Source organism: Lolium rigidum, chromosome 4 (assembly GCF_022539505.1).
Source record: "Lolium rigidum isolate FL_2022 chromosome 4, APGP_CSIRO_Lrig_0.1, whole genome shotgun sequence".
Lineage (NCBI taxonomy): Eukaryota > Viridiplantae > Streptophyta > Magnoliopsida > Poales > Poaceae > Lolium > Lolium rigidum.
This window is the reverse complement of record NC_061511.1, coordinates 183,277,787-183,296,865: the sequence shown is the minus strand read 5'-3', so window position 1 is coordinate 183,296,865 and position 19,079 is coordinate 183,277,787. Positions and strand designations below refer to the sequence as shown.

The following is a 19,079-nucleotide window of genomic DNA, read 5'->3' as shown; positions in this document are numbered from 1 at the left end:
TGCTCATCTACAATATCCATCGCCATCTACGGTAAAAATCAGAAACGTGGCAAAATTTGATTAGACAAACAGCTACCATGAACAGTCTTATGAGAATTCAGCAAAGTGGTTCAGTTAAATACGAGTTAATCGGACCGACACAACGAACGTCCGCATCGAACGTTTTTTACAATCCAGTACCCGATCCAAAGCTTGGACGGCTAGGATTCGAAGACCCGTCGCTGTCCCCTCCACGCCAACCAACCTGCCCTGCCCCACTCGCTTTCCCCTCCCCCAACCCAACAAGCAACCCGACGGAAGCAGACAGCAACCAGACGCGGATACGCCAGCCAACTCGCGAACCAATCGAGAGCTCCGGAGTAGCCGACGGCTCGCCCCGCGACGATGCCTCGCCGCTCCGGCGCCGCGCTCCTCGCCCTCGCGGTGCTCCTGGCCGCCGCCGCGGCCGCGGTCCCCGGGGCCGCCGGGTTCCACCTCGGCGGCGACGAGAGCGGCCTCGTGCGGGGCATGCTCGCCGCGATCCGCGAGCAGGCCGAGGCAGAGGACGCCGCGCGCTTCGCCGTCGCCGAGCACAACAGGAACCAGGTGCGCGGAGCTCAAATTCAGTTCGTATGATGAGTCGCGTCTTCGGATTAAATTGCGTGTGCCCTACATCGTGTTAGTATTACAGTTAGGTCCAGTTGTCCAAATAGTCGGAGAAATTGGTGCTTCTCGTAGGTTCGACCAGTACGATTTTAGGGACACAATGCACGGTAGTTTTTCATAACCTATGCAAGTTTGGGGATCTGGTTGTCCAATTTCATAGTTCGTTGACTTTAGCAATTTTACTCTAAAATAATTCCACGTTTTGATTTTTGAACGCCTAAACGGCCAGCAGCGAGTTTCGAGATCTAAATTCTGAATTCCAGAGTTTGTTGGCGTAAGTGGTACCATATGCAACTTGCCAACTAACTCTTTGTCCTATGTGATGTTTTAAACATGCGTACACTTTACAAGCTCATGAATAGATCTGATTGAGGCTTGAGATGCTATCTGACATTTTTTTTTGGTGATCATGAAATATTCCTAGGCGAAACTGTTTTTCTAGAAACGGATGCATTCGGCAAACTTGAATTTTCAAGATTTTGCCGTTATATATATTTTGGCGTTTTCTTATTTTTTTCTTATAGGCTGTGTTCTTGATCGAAGTATGTTATGCTTGATCTTCTCTGCTGTTAATCATGCTGTCTTCATTAAAACATGGAATTGGCAACTATTCTTGATTTTCTCTGATTTTTATTTCGTTCTGCAGGGTTCTGCCTTGGAGTTTGCACGGGTGGTGATTGCGAAACGGCAAGTGGTCGCTGGGACCATGCATGATCTGATGTTGGAGGTGGTTGACGCTGGAAAGAAAAGTCTATACAAGGCAAAGGTCTGGGTGAAGCCGTGGGAAAATTTCAAGGCAGTTGTTGAGTTCAGTCATGCTGGGGAGTCCCAGTCCGAGTCTTCCTTTGCTTCTGATGGTAGCGCGGGGCAAGGTATTGTTGATCTCATTAGTTTCCGCAGTATTTAAAATAATAATGTTGAATATCATCGAGTATCTAGTTCTGAAAGTAACTTTAAAACTGGTACAAAAATTAGTGGATTGTCTTGGTGCCTTTTTGTCCAACAAACTGGTGCCTTTTCTTCTCCGACAAAGTGGTAACCTTTTTTTCCGACGAAGTGGTGGCTTGTTGCATGGTCCGAGAATAATTTTTTGAATGCTGTAACAAGTCCTGATTGCAAACCCCTGGATTGGGCCATATGGCCCAGATCTAACCTATCCAACAGGAAATCCCTGCAAATACCAAAATAATCCACGCATGTATGAACATATTTTTTGATAACTTACCCAATTCAACTTCAGTTTACTTGGAACTAAGATGATGTATGGCTTCTTGCTTATAATGTATATATTTTTCAGTTATTCCCAAGCTCTCTGTTCAGGCCCACATGTCACGGAAGACTCGCATGCACATCAGTGAAAACAATGTACTCTCTGTCGACACCTCATCCTCTTCTCAGGTGATTAGTGTCTCATCTTCCTATGCAACCCATCACCAATGCAATATATATAACACTATTTGTTATTTAAAATTATTGTGGGACTATTTATTTGAATTATGATGATATTACTAAATTATACTATCGATGTCACATTTTTAAAACAGTGTATTGTTGTTATGTTTTTCATAGTACATAGTACATGTAAACAATGTCATTCCCGGTGCAGAGATGCTAGATCTGCATCTGCGTCTGATTGCCTATCGCGCAAGTTTTAAGGGCTATGGGTTAAGCTATGGCTTAATTTTTTTTTTGACTAGCTACTATGAGGCAAAAGCCCCACAGCCGCCCCTCCTTTATTCAAAGATCAAACACATATCAAAAAAGGTTCTGTACATAAAAATAGCAAAAAAAGAAGCAGAAGTCATCTACCTACGAGAGAGAATCGATCCAACTAAGAAGCTTTGTTTGTGTTCAGCTTTAAACCTATAAGCATGTAGGGAAATGTCATGTACCAAATTGCAATGCTAAGTTGCAAATCTGGGCCTGATCCTCTAAAAAATCTCTGCATTCCTTACTTTCCATATGTGCCAACAAAACAAAGACACCACCTCAGTAAAGAAAGGTTGGTGAAACTGCCGTAGCTTCAGAAGCAATCTATGGCTTTAATTTGGTGACATACCTGCTTATCCTGGTGTTGCTACTGCCAAATTTTTATTTAATTTGATATATATCCTGGTCCATATTAGGTTGATGGGACAGGTATATTCTGTTCCAGCACTGCAAAAATCATTCATTATATTGCAGCTTGCTTAAATGTATAGTGTGGACTTTTTTACCCCAATTTCCTTGCACGTTGTGCTTATCTACATCGTGGGTGAATAACTTTTGGCTCCTTACTTCCCTTTTTTTGACCGTAGTGTATGAACTATGAAGTATCTAATACTGATGTATTGGCACCCAAGTCCAGTTCTTGGTTTTGCATTGACGCTTACTGTTAGACATGTTATGTTGGGATTTCATTTCCTGCAAACTTTTTCATGAGCATCCAAAAATATTTTGATAAAGAACGTGGTGCTACTTGATCACATGACTTTGGCAGTTGGCACTGCCATTTTGATACACAATTAATTGGCTTGATGTGTGCTATCAGTTATGGAACCCTTTGTTTACAACTTTACATGTATGATTGATAAAAACTAGTACTCATAACCATTTGAAACCTACTGAACATATATATTGAAAAATAAATTATTTACTGTCAAGTATAGAATGGATCAACAATATCAGAACAAGAAAACAGGAATGCGCCAAACCAGGAGACAGAGACACTTCAGGGGGCAGTAAAATAGGAAACACTCCCATCTTTTGTATACTGCATGTTTTGTTACTATGTAAAACCTTATCTGAGCTAGATTAACGACTTCTGCATTGAGTTTGCAAGTCCTGTGCAATAATTAGTACCAACTTTTGTGAACTTCACTAGTTAGGCTGTGCTGCCTGCCTAATGTGAATAAGAAAATCCATTCTTGGCTGTTCTAGCTTGCATGGGACAGTAGTCGCACTTTTAGAGTCATAATCAGCAGTTTTTTCTCTGATATCTACTGTATTTTTTTTGAAACTTCTCTGATATCTACTATCGTCGAAATCTCAATAAAAAAAGGTCATAAGTCCAGTATGCTCTAACCTATTTCTGCATTCTATATTTGCTTATTTGGGTTAATACATTTCTGACATGATGTTACCAATATGTCATTTTTCAGGCATAGAGGGTGTAAAGTTAGCTTCCAGGAGAGGAATATAAGGCGTGAAGGTCAGAACCTGACGTCTTAAAATGTTTGGTGGCAGCAACCTGTGAACTGTAGTTTCCTGTGTGTAAAGTTTTCATCCACTGTTAGTCTGCTTACTAAATGGCATCTAGATAGTAATATGCTGTTAAGCAGACATGCTCCGAGCCTTTACATATGGCCTCCGTATATTTCTTTCGAAACGTGTGGACTCTGTACTTATACGGCATACAGTTAATGTTCATGTGTGTACATAGTAGTATGACATTTGTGCTGCTGCCTTCATTGTTCGGTCGTGTATTGAAAAGTACAGGGATGTGGTCCGGCGAACCTACTAAACCTAGCTGAATACAGACACATAAATGTGAGTAATCATTTCGTTTTGGATTGTGTGAACATTGGAATTTAGCAAGTTATCCGCTGATCCTATACACTCCCTGAGTACTACCCGTCACGTGTTTGAGTGCATTTTATTTTGGACTCTGTCAATTGTAAGCGTGCGGTAACTAGGTGCAATCACGGCCTTCGTCTCCTCAGTAATTGCAGGAAAAAAAGGTGTATTTTTCTCGAGTAACTCAAAACGGATTCCTGCGTTTCAAAAGAAAGCCTAGTAAAAAACTGTCAAAATAAAGATGGCATTTCCTGTTCCAAAGAGGTGCCTAGTGTAGTCTAGTACTCCAAACATTAACTGGTGTCCCAAAACCAGGGAAATTTGAACAACGCTTTGCTCGGATCAATCCATCAATTTTTCAAGTAGCCATAGCCGGATATATTTTCTTGGCAGTTGACACTAGACTAGACCAGCGCCAGCGGCGCTGTTTGCGGCTACCACCAACCCCACCGATTTTAATCACAGGCCCAGCAAAGTCGGCGAGATCACCGCACCCGTTTTCAAAAACATCCATCTCTCCACGGTAATCTTCTACTCCGTCGAAAACGGAGCCCCGTTGTCTTCTCCTTCCTCCTCCCGCTCCCCCACTTTCAAATCCCCCTCCCCATTCCTCTATAAACCCTAGCCGAGGGACCGCGCAGGCAGGCCGCTCCTCCCAGATCCGAGCGGGATCCCCGTCGATCGCACCGCCCTCCTCATCCATGGCGACTTCGCCGCCGTCGCCGTCCCCGCCCACGCGCGCCTCCTGCGGCTCGTTTCTCCAGGAACTGCAGGTCCGTTCTTTCCGCGTCTCATCTGGTTCGAGATTCAGGTGCTAGTTTTTTTTTCCGGGGGAAGGGACGCAGAGGAATCTGTGTCTTGTCGCGTTCGTGATGCGCTGGTTGCCGGAGACGGTGGCTCCGGTGGTTGTTGGCTCGGAAGGAATTAGGATTTCCTCTGCTGTTTGAAATGGAATAACCGATGGATGCGTCTGGGCGTTCGAATGTACTCCTGTGCCAGGGATCGTGCTCCGGCTGTTTTGCTTTGTGATTCTTGGTGTCGGACCCTAGGGACGTGCTGGAATCAGGGGCCGATTTCGTGTTTCTTGGCGCTTTCTTGTTGCTTTTTAGTTTCAGAATTCGGTCGCGAAATTGCATTTTCTTGGGGTTTCCTTATAACTGTGGTTCGGTGGTTCGTGTTGGTTCATTGGGCTGCAGTTATGGTTCTGGCAAACCGTTGTCTAAATTTCCCCTTGTGCATTTTTTTGTTTGTCTCAGCATGTAATTAAGCCAAGTGACCTGTACCCCTGCTTCTTTTATTCCTTTCTGCATCGCGTTTTATCTGAATTGTCTAAAGATTCTACCTACTGATGCAGGAACTGTGGGGAGAAATTGGTCAGGATGAACTCGAAAGGGACAGGATGATATTGCAACTGGAGGAGGATTGCCTCAATGTTTACAGGAAGAAAGTGGAGCAGACTAGGAAGCAAAAGGCAGACCTACTTCAAGCCATGTCTTTGGGTGAAGCAGACATAGAAAAAATCCTCTCTGCTCTTGGAGAGCGTGAATCCTTTTATAAGGTCTGTGAATTGCCTTCATGTTCCGTTCCATGCTTCTTGCTAATACCATCATCTTATCTCTGACTGTTGGTCTTTGTTCTTTATTTTTACAGGTAGAGAAGCTTGGGGGTACACTAATGGAGCAACTTGCGAAAGTGGAGCCGGTTCTGGACGATCTGCGGCGGAGGAGAGATGAGCGCGTGAATGAGTTTCTGGCTGTTCAGCTGCACATAGTTCGTCTGCAGGCTGAAATTTCGGGGACTATCAATCATGGTGATCCTGCTGCTCCTTTAGTTGATGAGACTGACTTGTCTATCAAAAGACTGACGGAACTGAAAACCCAGCTTAATGAGCTCCAGGCAGAAAAGGTTGGGCACCTTGTGTGATTCTATCCTTTCCAGAATCCTTCAGCTGTGACGCTTAAATTGTTTCCATTTGTGTTTTCAGAATCTCAGGCTGCAAAAGATTGATGTTCAGCTCAAGTGTATTGACGAAATGTGCAACATGATGTCTCTTGATCTTAAGAAGACATTATATGATGTCCACCCCAGCTTTGTTGAATTGGAAAGAAGCAAAACCATGAGTATAAGTGATTCCACTCTCGACAGGCTTGCAGGAAAAGTTCACGCACTAAATCAAGAAAAGAAACAGAGGCTCCGGAAGGTACTGGTCTTTGTCATTCGATCAAGCATGGCTCTGTATTAGTTCAGTGTGTTCATCTACCTCTAGTATGCTAGGTATTGAGTTTGATATAATGTCATTCAATTTTGCTGACCTGTGGAATATGTTTTGTTGTTGTTGTTGTTGTCAGTCCATTATGATTCATGGTACACTGTACATGACCTGGTTTACCATTTATTTATCGTACAGTGCACAATTTTGTTATATCAACCATCCTATATTTCTCATTACATTTTCCTTACTGACTTCCTTTAATAGTTAATTTCTGTTTATGGTTTTACTTTTTTGAGAAAACAGTGCATGGTTTCACTTACCATACTGTTCATTACTTTCTCAAGAGTGACTTAGTATGTGTACGTTAGAGTGCTTTCCTTTCTACATAGAATTGTTTGTATTAATGATCCACATTCATCTATTACAGCTACAAAATCTTGGAAGTACACTTATTGAGCTATGGAGTCTGATGGATACACCACTAGATGAACAGAAATGCTTCGACCATGTTACTTCTTTGATATCTGTATCACCCAATACAGTGATGCCCCAAGGATGCCTTGCACATGACCTTATTGAGAAGGTTACAGTTATTTGCTCTCTTTTAGTTTCTTTGAACTTTCTTAAAGCTAATTCTTCATGTCATGTTCATGTAAAACCTTTTTCCTTTTGTTTAGGTAGAGGCCGAGGTTAAGAGGTTGAAGTATTTGAAAGCTAGCAAAATGAAAGAGCTTGTATTAAAGAAAATGACGGAACTTGAAGAAATCTACAAAAGTGTTCACATGGATATTGACAGGGACCATGAGTGGCGGACTCTCACAGATCTTATAGATTCCGGTTTACTTCTTTCTCATTCCTTTGATCCTGAAAGTCATAACTGAAGTTATTATATATACTAGCTAAATATCTGTGCTTTGCTGAGAAAGTTTTTTCTGTTGATTAAAATCTTATGTAATCATAATCACTTATTTTATGGAAATTATAATTTATCCAATAATGTACTCCCTCTGATCCATAATACGTGCCCATGACACTTATTATTATGGATTGGAGAGAGTACTTAAATCTAAACAATCAATCAAAAAAATTCTTTTGCGGGGAGAACTTAACCAATAAGTTTATGGTACATGATGTATATACAACATAGAATGTATTTTAATTGTGTTAATTGATATCTTGTCAGGTCTTTATAAGAGTATATGAGTAAATATTTCCATCTTTTCTCGTGCTTCTGTGTTTATTAAGTTGTATCTGTTGCAAAATTTTGTTGGTGCTTCTTTGTTGTTTAATGCTGCTATTTCTGCCTCACCTTGCAATTTATGAACGTTTTTGCCAATTGCAACATTATATGCTCTTTGGGTTGTTTCTTATTGCCTGCCTAATCGCATTTAAATGCTCTCTTTCTGTTATTTAATATTTACACCATTTTTTTTTAGCAATTATTGAATGCTTTTTTGTTTAAATTGCAGTATTTTACTCTGCCCCTTTTAGCTAACAATCATAAGTTCATAACAGCATTTCCTTTTAGCAACCGAGCATTGATACTACTAGACTGAAACATTAAGTCACTGATTATGAAGTTTTCTCATGGTGAAACAAGTCTGCAAAAACCAGTGTACTGAATCACCAAAGGGTTCTACCATAATGCGAAAAAAGATCACTCATATACAAAATGTCAATAATTTAAATAAGTGAATATGATTAATTGTAAAGTAGTTGCTAAAATACCTTGTTTCTGTACTTGATTCTTGTATTTGAAAAACTCAAATAAAGGCATTTTCTGGAATGTTAGTGGCATGCGGTGCATTGTTATTTTTACTAGATATTTCAACATTAGTCTCCTGAAGATGATATTTCACGTTTGGCAAATTGTATGCAAAGCTACATGAACAATTCATTTGCTTCAGAGTTCATTCTAACTTTCTAGCTCCTCCTGTAATACTAAATTCATTTGCTATGCAGTGTGAATATGTTCTGTCGCTAATTTTATTTTCATTTCAAAAATTTCAAGGCTAATATATGAAAGTTTGTTTTCCTGCGTCAGTGGATGAGATCCTGAGTTTTTCCATGCTTCCATAGTTAACTGCCGTTTATTGTATTTTCTACTAGCAGTTAAGATACAGGGTGTTTGCTTTTTTCTTAGTTTCGGTGATGATTCAGTACACGATTCCTTCCTGATTTAACTGATCTAGGACAAAGTTTTGTGTGTCGTGTTTCATCAGCTCTTATTTTATTGCCTTGTGGTTTTGTACTGCTATCTGTTGAATTTGATAATGTATATGAACTTCATTTTGTAGGCAGAGCAGATCTCTCAGAGCTGCTTACCAATATGGATGATCGAATTACAGAAGCAAGAGAGCTTGCCCTAAGCAGAAAGGACATTCTAGAGAAGGTGGAGAAATGGACATTAGCAACTGAAGAGGAGGGTTGGCTTGGTGAATACGAGAGGGTAACTTGAACACTTTCTTTTCTCCATCTAGTTCAAATGGTTAATCGATCAGCTAAGTATCTTCAGTTGAAATGTTGCATTTTCCATATACGATTGATATGGTTTCAATTTCAGGATCAAAATCGCTACAATGCTGGTAGAGGAGCCCATGTAAATCTCAAGCGTGCGGAGAAAGCAAGGACATTGGTCAGCAAAATTCCATGTAAGCATGTATAGTTTTTGTGGGTGTTTCTACTAAAAACATCTAATGTTTAGATAAGCTCCAATTATTAAGTTACTACCAGTAGATCATGAGAGAATCCTATGAGGCTTTCACATGAGAATCAATTTGGATTGCTTGAAGGGTAGCTATTTAACTAATGCTTTATCTGTTCTGATAGTATTGTTTGGCATTTGGTTTTTAACTGAAGCTGTGACTACAAAATTTAACAAAGTGAAAGCTTCTAGAAACATGCTTATGTGTCATTTGATGCGCTCTGTTAGATAAAATGATCACGGTTATTCTGACAGTTCATTTATCTCTGTGGCACTCATTTTCTTATGTTTTCTGGTGTCTGACCTACTTATGTTGAGGTTTGATTTCTCTAACATAAGTTTTTGTTGAATACACCTGTTTCTCAACTTCAATATAATTTTGTCATGTAGCTCTGCTGGAGAATTTGACTGCTAGAGTTAAAGCTTGGGAAAAGGAGAAGGGCATACCCTTTATGCATGATAAGGCAAGTTCATATACACACAATGCTCTTTCCATATAAATAGGTTTTGTCAAAAAAAAATTTGATCACTTTACCGTAGGGGAAACCCCTACGGTCTAAGGTTGTATCAATTTCATCTTAATCACCTAACATTTACCGTATTTTGTACAGATGAGGCTTTTGGATAGCTTAGAACAATACACATCTGGAAGACAACAAAGGGAAGATGAAAAGCGTCGATTACGGGTTTGTTCATATTATCATGCCTCTCTTCTACTCAATCCTTGTCACATGTATCAGTTTCTGAATATTGTAGGGTTGCCTCTTATGCATGCTTAACTTTCTGAAGATATGTTGTAATCTGGCTCAACTTCAGAATACGGAAGATACAGATTGAAACTAACTATAGTTGATCTATTCTCTGGTTAAGATAGTCCACACCGCTTCTTAGCCATTCTAATTCGCGAATACATGTTAAAATGTTTCGTTTCTTTGCGCCATTGATTTGGAGAGCTGATATCAGAGAGTCCAGACTGCATCTTAGCCATTCTCATTTAAGGATACATGTTAAAAATGTTTTGTTTCTTCTTTGCGTCATTGATTTGGAGAGCTGATATCAGGTGTAGGATAGGTGTTGTTACTATGTTTGGATGTGGGCCTTCCAGCTACACATTCAACTACTCTAATATACTGGGATGTTTTGACTTGCAGGAACTTAAGAAATTACAAGAACAGTTCGCAGCAGAACAAGGTTCAACATATGGGGCCAAGCCTAGTCCTATGCGTCCGCTTTCGGCAAGGAAGCCTCTTGGGCAGAGTTCTAGCGTCAACATCATTGGTGGAACTCCTAACAGCCGGCGTGTGTCTACCCCAATTTCACGCAAGGGAGGCTTGTCTTCTGGAAAAGTGAAGGATGCTGGCAAGACAACTGCTTCCATACCAGCAAACTATGTCGCCCTTCCCAAAGATTCTTCAGACAATTCTACCATGTGAAAAAATGTAATCACCTCCTACATGTTGGCATCTAGCAAGTAACTTAGATTTATATTTCATAAGCTTTATCTCAGATAGATTAACTGCTTGTTAATTCTTGAATGGTCTGTTATTGTAACTTCTGATATAACTTCTCAGATTTGAAATCCTTGTAAAATGGTACTAATGCGCAACTCTGCCTTTTTTTGTTTAGCATGCAGAATAGCAATATTATCAATATTTCTTATGTTCTTGCTCACGAAACGAAACTTGTGCTGCTTTTGTATCTTTCTGGTCCAGTCAGTGCTCGGCAGTCTGTTCCCACATCTGAATGCTGATTTTGTTTTCATATCTAGAAACTCTTACATATTATTTTAGTGGCTGGATGTTATTAAGGTTCAACCGTAGAAACAGCTGGAAAATTGTCTGCCATGTCTAACATAATGAAGTTATGTACTGGTGTTGCATAAAAAGAGCAATCTCATCTTATGTTTGACTCATGTCTTTTTTCTCTCCTGCATCATTCTTAGTCAGTACCACCTGTCATGCAAATGATCTCACTGAACCACACAATATGTTAGTGTTCCTTGCCTGGTCATTCCATTGATCCCAAAGGCAGTCTTGGTGCGTATCCCCTCCCCCTAGCTCTCTCGTTGCTAATCCAACGGGTAAAGTCACAGTGAATCTCCAGCTAAAGAATTCAGTGACATAGCCTGGAAGATCTGATTCCAAAGTAGCGTTTATCTAGTTGACATTTCAATTGAAGTCACAAGTGTTCCTTCAGTGTGAAACCTATTAAAATACGACCTTGTACCTATGAACAGTATTCCACTTAATTAATGTTATATGTTAAGTCACTGTTATTATCCTCAAGACACACGGGCGGAAGAGGTTACTTCCATCACAAGACATGGGGCTGAACTACAGTGCCAGTCTCTTCAATTGGTAGAAAGATACTTAACCAAAAGTTCTTTACAGGTTAGTTAAAGTGAAGAGCTGTTCAGATCATTTTCACAAAGTTAAAATCATGAGCATTTCTGTACTAGAAGATGTTACACGGTGAGTTGAATATCAAGTGTTGGTTAAAGGTTGCATATTTCTTTTGAGTTTGATACTTAAAGTACCAAAAGTCCAATTGTGACAAGTTTGTTTTTATCCTTGTTGAGTATGTGCCTGGTCATCTATGAGTATGTTTTTTACTGTCTCTGTGATACTGATTGCTCAATAATAGATGGAATCAAAAGCTTTGCACGTCTGAAACTGTGCTGGAGCTTATCACATACCAGACATATATATCTTGTTTAGAAGACTCAGGGTGCCTGTGTATAACATATCTAGATGACCTGCTATCATGAGACAAATCAAGTTCTCCTGAAAAACCAAGATGATTCGGGATTCGGGAATCACATTTTAACAAGTTGGGGCTGCGGCATGGTTTGGAGCAGGGTATCTTAGTTAGATTGCGACCTTGCGTAATGCTCTTTATTCTATTAGCGTTTCTGCTCCTATTTTTTGCATTCTGCTGAGGTAACCATACAACAAGATCATTGGTTTCTGGAGCGAATTATTGAGCGTCGGCTGAGTGTAGAAACACTAATTTTGTGAGTGTGGTTGGCTTTATGCTAAGCATGCATTGCTCCTCTACTCAGAGAATTGTTTTCTGTTATTCCCAAGATGTTGACAGATTTGGGTGGGAGCACTATTATTTTCCACGACCGATTAGCAGATAAGTTCCAAGACTTGCTAATCGTCTACTCGTAAAACCATCTTGAGCAAGCATCTTAAACACTAAGTAGGTAGTGTGCCCTTTTTTGTGCTCTCTTTGCTGAAAGAAAAGGAGCTAATGAGACAGAGTTGCAATTTGAAACGTATCACTGACGTAACTAATGAGGTAGATTCCCCAACCATCACACGTATCACCAAATTCATTTGTAATCTTGTGAACAAGCTAATCTAGATGCCATATCGTTTTTACGACGCACTGTGATCATCCTTCTTCGGTTGAAGACCTGTCTGAAACTGCGAGTTGAAGACCTGTCTGAAACTGCGAGTTGATGACCTTTGCTGCATCATGATATGAGCCAGGCAGGACGCTATACCCCATCATCTATCTTGCTGCACAACTGAAGTGCGAAACGTGTTTCATTTTCCAAGTAGCGAGTGATGCATAATCCATTAACTTGGTGCATGCAAGTGCAAGTGACTACTGCTTATCTGCAACTTGATGATATTCCTCCCCCAGGCTATGGAAGCCGGGGAAGGAACCTACGAGACCTCGTCGACTCGGCGCATGTATCTGTCGGATCAGATCCACCATGCCATGTATCCCAGGATTTGAATGGGAGCATGGGAATTTTCTTTGGGGATATGGAGGAGGCAGGAGCATCCTATTCAGGTCATTGTTCTGTTCTTGTTCTTGTCCCTGTGCTTTGTGGCACCACCAACTTGCCCCACCGCACTGGTTGGAGGGATGGGACCTCGGATTGGAATCTTTATTCCGGGTTAAAAGAGATTCATGCTGGTTTAGGGCTGACACTGAATCTTGCAGGTGCGCGCAAACTAGGATTGCATGCTTTTGGGGAATTATTCCCCCCTCCAAATTCCCATCACTAGATTAATTAACCCTGATTCCTTAGGGCTATCTTTTGCTGATTAATTAAGAATGTGTTCTTTGGTACCACTATGCACCAATGGCATATACATGTGATCGTGGTGGAAGCATTTTGCATAATTTCTCAAGGTGCAACTGGTACAACAAAGTTCATGAATAATAGATGTATGGTTATGCGCCAACCGCCGCATCGGAACCATACGTAGCGAAAACGCACATTGATATTGCACTCACAATATAAAAAAGATATGTAAAACGCAGAGAAAGATTTGCTTTGTAGGTGTGTACTATGTTCCTGCTCTTTCAGAGTTTCAGCAGCGCTGCCTGCCCACACCCAATCATATGAGCTATAAAGACTATGTCTGATTAACTCCTTTGTGCGCTAGGCAAGAAGTCATTACGTAGCTGCAAGAAGGATAATATGACAGTATCAAGCACTTGCTTGACATAGGATTGGAAGAGCCAGCCTTGACATAATTACGGTTCACTATATGTCATAATTAATATTGGAAGGGGCCGGTAGCTGATACAAAAGATCGATGCAGATAAGGCGACATGGCTATCCCAAACTGAAAGCATCTGCTTGCTTAGGTACAGAGAGGTTACAAAGCTCTCCCTCACATCACAGCATACATATTACCAGTTTGCCACTTGATGTTTTTACTAGTATTACTACCACCACTGCTTACCCTCCCACTGCCGGGGATCCAAGAGCAAAAGAAGGGAAGATAACAAGGTCCATTGATCAATAGACCTACGAGTTTCTTGCCCAGTCAGTTCTCGCCGTCGCGCTGCATCCGGGTTTCCTCAGCGGGCACCGAGATGGTGACCGCCTTGCCGTTGGCCTTGGCCTTCTCCAGCTGCACCTCATCCAGCTCCACGATGTCCATGATCCTGCCGTTGCCATCGACGCCCTTGATCGCCACGGGGATCTCCGTCGCCTCGATCTCCTTCTTCTCCACGCTCTCCTTGTGCTTCCCCCAGAGCACCGAGTAGAGGCCGGCGACGATGAGGACGGACCCGATGATCCTGAAAATCCCAAACAGTCAGCAAGAATGTAACCGACTGTTGCTCTTGCTCTGTCGTGTTCGTGTCATGGTGCGATACGAAGAAGATATATGAGCATCTATGCAGGCACGTACCCTCCGAGATAGATGTTCTCTGCAAGGATGAAAGAGCCCATGATGGCCACCACGATCATCATGAGCGGGCTGAAGGCCGAGGCGAAGACCGGGCCCCGGACCTGGATCACCAGCCCTTGCACGTAGTAGGCAATGCTCGACGTCACGATACCCTGCACATATATATTTGCAGAGATTTTTTTTTATCAGTTTCATGCCATGTTTGTTTGCTGTCTCTGATGGTGTCAGTATATGGTTTGGGAGACTACTGACGGCGTAGGCGGCGGCGAGGAGGTTCATGTCGAAGCCGATCTTCCAGACGTCGGTGGTGTGCTCCATGGCCAACGTGACCACGATGGCCTGCAGGGTGCCCACGAAGCAGATGAGCATGGTCAGGGTGAGCGGCGCGTCGTACCTCTTCAGCGTCGGGCCCTGCACGCACGGACGAAACATTATCAGTTAGAATTTTCAGTTCACGCATGGACGATGGGAGCAAGCGAACTATGTCATGCCACGAGCTAGAAATACCTGTAGGATGAAGAGGGATGCCCAGGCGAGGGTGGCGATGATGAGGAAAATTGACCCCTTAAACCAGTCCTTGGCGGCAGCGGCAGCGTCCTGGTGCGGGCCGTCGTGGAGGTGCGTGTTCTTAGACCAGATCATCTCCATGGCGCGGCCCTTGTAGAGCGTCATGAGCATGGCTCCGGCGACCGTGACCAGCGTGCCGACCACCTTGGCCACGCACCTGGCCTTCTTCAGGTTCACCTTCTCCATCCTGAAGATGACCGCCATGACGAAGGTCATGGCGGGGAGCATGTTGCTCATGGCGCAGGAGAAGGTGGGCGAGGTGTACTTGAGCCCCGCGTAGTAGAAGTTCTGGTCGATGACGGGGCCCATGAGGGCGAGGAGGAAGATGTTGATGAAGACCCGGAGGGTCATCCGCGGCCGGACCTTGCGCTCCAGAATGAGCGCGAAGGGCGCGATGGAGAGGGTGGCGAAGGCGTGGCGGTAGACGACGAGCACGTAGTGGCTCATGCCGTGGTTCAGCGACACCTTGGTGATCACGTTCATCCCGGCGTACCCGAACTGCAGCGAGATCATCGCCAGGTACGGCTTGCACCGCTGCATCAGCGTCTCCTCGGCGCCGCCCTGCTGCTGCATCGCCATTGCCGGACTATGTAGATGGGCTGGCGAGCTAGGTACGTGGAGCGGAGGGATGTGTGTGCTCTCGGTGCTCGATCGCCTGAGGAGGGAGTGGCAAGGCGAGGCGTATTTATAGCCGTTCTGGGTGGCAACTTTGCCGGTGGGGGCCGGAGCTTACGTAGGCAGTGGAGGGGTCCCGCGCCGGTCGGTTTCGCTCGCTGCATGGGATGCTCGGCACTGATGCAAGTGCTCGAGTGCCACTGGTGAGTGGTGAGTGGTGACTGGCTAGCCTGAACGGTGCTTGATCTATCAGATGAACTTATCCATGTAACTTCAAGTGTGGTAATCGTTGGCTGCCTCAGTTAAAATTACAGGTACATTTCTCCGTCGCTTTTGCTGGAGATTGTCCCCACGGTGCATGTTCACCACACAAGAGTATACTGAACACCCTTTACATCAGTGTGCCTTTGGCAACTACTAGGAAGGGGAGCGGGAATTTAATGCTGGGAGTAGTGGAGATATTTAACACATAATCTCAATCACCTATTTAGCATCAATGGGTATTATGTGTGGGAATATGGCAGAGATGTTTTTAATTAGTGCCATATTTGTTTAGCGGGAATTGACGAGGGATTAGTCAGGAGTGACATGCATAAGTAATTGCAAAGGGAAAGCTTTTTGATCTAGAGCTTAGAGTCATTTGTTGATATCCTCTCCATTGTTCCTCTCCTGCGCAACCTTTCCATGAAGTTCATTGTTTTGGGTGAGAATTGATTTTATTATTATTGTTTTCTCGATTTACATTTGTTGCATTGGTTTGACTCCTACACGTTGATTGATTCAAGGAGAGTCCTAGAGCTTGATACTCTTGGACCATTGCTTACTAAACGGTTTGGTGGTTGTCAGCTTGATGATCTCTTTGTGAAGGATAAACTGATTGAGGATAATATGCAGTGGAAAGCGCACATTACAAATTACTATAAAAGATTTTCTGGGCGTTGAACATGAGTATAGGTTTAAGATCCAACCAACCATGTGGGTGCTTAGTGGGCGAGTATCAAAGGATGATTATGTGTGCTCCTAACTCAAAGCGGTTAAATCAATGAAATTTAATACACCACCTGGTCCGGATGGCTATTAGAAGGCTTTCTAGGATAGGCTGAACTTACTAAGGAAATGTCAGATGATAGGTGGGATGGGAAGCTTAATTTGGGTAGACTGGATTATGGGATAATTATACAGATCACGGAGGTCACGGAGACTAATGAAATTAGGCAGTACAAAGCAATTTGCTTCTTGAAGTTGGTGTTCAAAATCATTACCAAAGCCTTGATGGTCATGGGACTTTAGTGGCGACTAAAGGTATTCATGCTACCCAAACAAATTTTGTCCCGGGTAGGCATATTCTGGAGGCTGTGTGGTCCTTCATGAAGTGTTACATGAATCAAAAAGGACTAACTCGATGGGTATTGTTTTAAAACTTGATTTTGAGAAGGCATATGAGACAAAGTTCGGTGGCCGTTTTTTGAAAAATGTTCTGACAATGAAAGGCTTCTGCGAACAATGGATTGATTGGATTAGTTTGTCGGTGAAAATGGGAAAAGTGTGTACTAATCTGAATGGAGAATTGGGGAGATTTTTTTCAAACCTACAAAGGTCCAAGACAGGGTAATCCACTTTCCCCGCTTCTTTTTTATATTATTGGAATGCTTTAGGGGCGATTTTTTTTTTAGTAAAGAGGGATTTCATACAATGTGAGAATCAAGCATACAAAAGTCTTGTTTTACAAGGTAACCAATCTGATCTGGAAGCAGCGACATCCAGAGGCAGCTCCCTACCGATCTTGCCATCCAACCTTGTTACTCCCTCTTCTTGCGTGTTTGATGCGGAAAGTAAAATTCTCTTCAGGGGCGATGCTTTAGGGGCGATGATTTCAGCTGCAAAAAGAGAAAGGCTATTTGAAAGGTTTGGTTCCGCATCTCGTTGATGGTGGGATTACAAATCTTCAATATGCGGATGACAGGTTCCTTGTTTTTGGATGTGTTGGATATATCGATTATAACGATGAAGTTTTCGTTGTATTGCTATGAGGCAATGCCAGGTATGAAAGTTATTTTTGAGAAGAGTAAGATTCTTTTATTATGGGAGTGGATTAGGATAAACGAGAAATGATTGCTAAATTTTTTAATCGTGTAATTGGCAAGTTTCCGATGAAATACTTCGGTATTGAAGTGTATCCACGTAAATTGCTAGCTTTAGATCTAGAATATATTGTTACAAAAATTCAGAAAATACGGGCTAATTGGTAGCCTGTGTGGGATGAAATACTGATGGATGCTTGGTTGAGTAATATTCCAAATTACTCAATAGGCTATTACCTACTATAAGAGGGTAATTGTCTTGGGAATTGAGGAGGACACCAGTGATATTCGTGGATAAAAGGAATGGAGGTCGATGAATGTGTGGTGACTATATAAAAATCTTAACAATGTTACTATCAAGAATAAGTATCTACTACCTAGAATCCTAGATTTATTTGATCCAAGTTTAGTGAGCTTGAGTGTTTTTCAAGATAAATTTGAGGTCTGGGTACCATGAGATCAAGGTCAAGAAAGAGGACATTACTAAAAAAAATCGTTTATTTCTAGATATGGATATCATGAGTACTTAGTTATACCATTTGGTTTGACCAATGCATCAAAAAAATTCATGAATTTGATGAATAAGATATTCAAGAAGTATTTGTACAAGTGTCATAATATTCATTGACGATATTCTGATGTAATCCAAGGATAAAGAAGAACATACCAAGCCTTTGAGAATAGTATTGCAAATCTTAAGAGAACATCAATCTATGCCAAGTTCAGCAAGTGTGAATTTTGGCTCGATAATGAAGAATTTCTTGGACATGTTATAAGCAAGGAAGAAATAGCCGCAAACCCAAGCAAGGTAAAGTAAGTTTTGGAGTGCAAATCATCCAAGAATGCCAAAGAAATTCGAGGATACCTCGGAATGGCAGACTACTACCGGAGATTCATCGAAGGATTCTCCAAGATTGCAGGACCAATGATCAAATTATTAAGGAAAAATGCCACATTCGTATGGCCAGATGAATGCAAAGCGAGTTTTTAGAAACTCATTGAGAAATTAACCACAACGCCCATGTTAGCAGTACCAGAAGCGGTCAAGGATTACATGGTATATTCTGATGTATTTAATTATGGATAGACTTGGATGTGTTCTCGTGCAAGAACGAAAAGTCATAGCTTATGAATCTAGGCAATTAAGACCATATGAAGTAAACTATCCTACCCATGATCTTGTGTTGGTAGCAGTATTTTATGCACTCAAGAGTTGGAGACAATTTGTTTATAGATCCAAGTGTGAACTATATACGGATCATAAGAGTCTTAAATACTTCTTTACTCGTAAAGAGTTGAATATGAGACAAAGAAGATGGCTGTAACTAATCAATGATTATGATTTGATAATAAACTATACAACAAGCAATGCCAATGTTGTAGCCGATGCTTTCAGCTAGAAGAGCAAGGAGAATCAACCTGTGGAATGGGAGATACAAAAGAGTTGAAAATGGAATTGGAACAAGCTCAAATCTTGATGATTCAAGGAGAAGTCATTAGAAGTATTGAAACCATGAGTCATGGATGTGATGTAT

The 19,079-nt window shown here is 41.9% G+C and overlaps 3 protein-coding genes across 3 annotated transcripts; 2 read left to right on the top strand and 1 right to left on the bottom strand.

Moving 5' to 3' along the window:
- Positions 1-369: 369 nt before the first annotated feature.
- On the top strand, positions 370-4,094 carry LOC124706531 (cysteine proteinase inhibitor 3-like). The gene is made up of 4 exons (XM_047238196.1): positions 370-585; positions 1,292-1,517; positions 1,943-2,043; positions 3,786-4,094. The coding sequence occupies exons 1-4, from the start codon at positions 385-387 to the stop codon at positions 3,789-3,791; spliced, it is 534 nt and encodes a 177-aa protein (XP_047094152.1). The 5' UTR covers positions 370-384; the 3' UTR covers positions 3,792-4,094.
- Positions 4,095-4,901: 807 nt separating this feature from the next.
- On the top strand, positions 4,902-10,714 carry LOC124646577 (65-kDa microtubule-associated protein 5-like). The gene is made up of 11 exons (XM_047186682.1): positions 4,902-4,973; positions 5,555-5,758; positions 5,851-6,105; positions 6,185-6,400; positions 6,840-6,995; positions 7,090-7,249; positions 8,710-8,861; positions 8,976-9,063; positions 9,507-9,580; positions 9,728-9,802; positions 10,268-10,714. Exons 1-11 carry the CDS (start codon positions 4,902-4,904, stop codon positions 10,547-10,549), a joined length of 1,734 nt encoding a protein of 577 aa, XP_047042638.1. The 3' UTR covers positions 10,550-10,714.
- A 2,971-nt stretch (positions 10,715-13,685) lies between these two features.
- LOC124646576 (WAT1-related protein At5g07050-like) lies at positions 13,686-15,490 on the bottom strand. The gene is made up of 4 exons (XM_047186681.1): positions 14,789-15,490; positions 14,534-14,692; positions 14,282-14,433; positions 13,686-14,168 (listed from the first exon to the last, which is right to left on the bottom strand). The coding sequence occupies exons 1-4, from the start codon at positions 15,425-15,427 to the stop codon at positions 13,913-13,915; spliced, it is 1,206 nt and encodes a 401-aa protein (XP_047042637.1). The 5' UTR covers positions 15,428-15,490; the 3' UTR covers positions 13,686-13,912.
- Between the last annotated feature and the right edge of the window lie 3,589 nt (positions 15,491-19,079).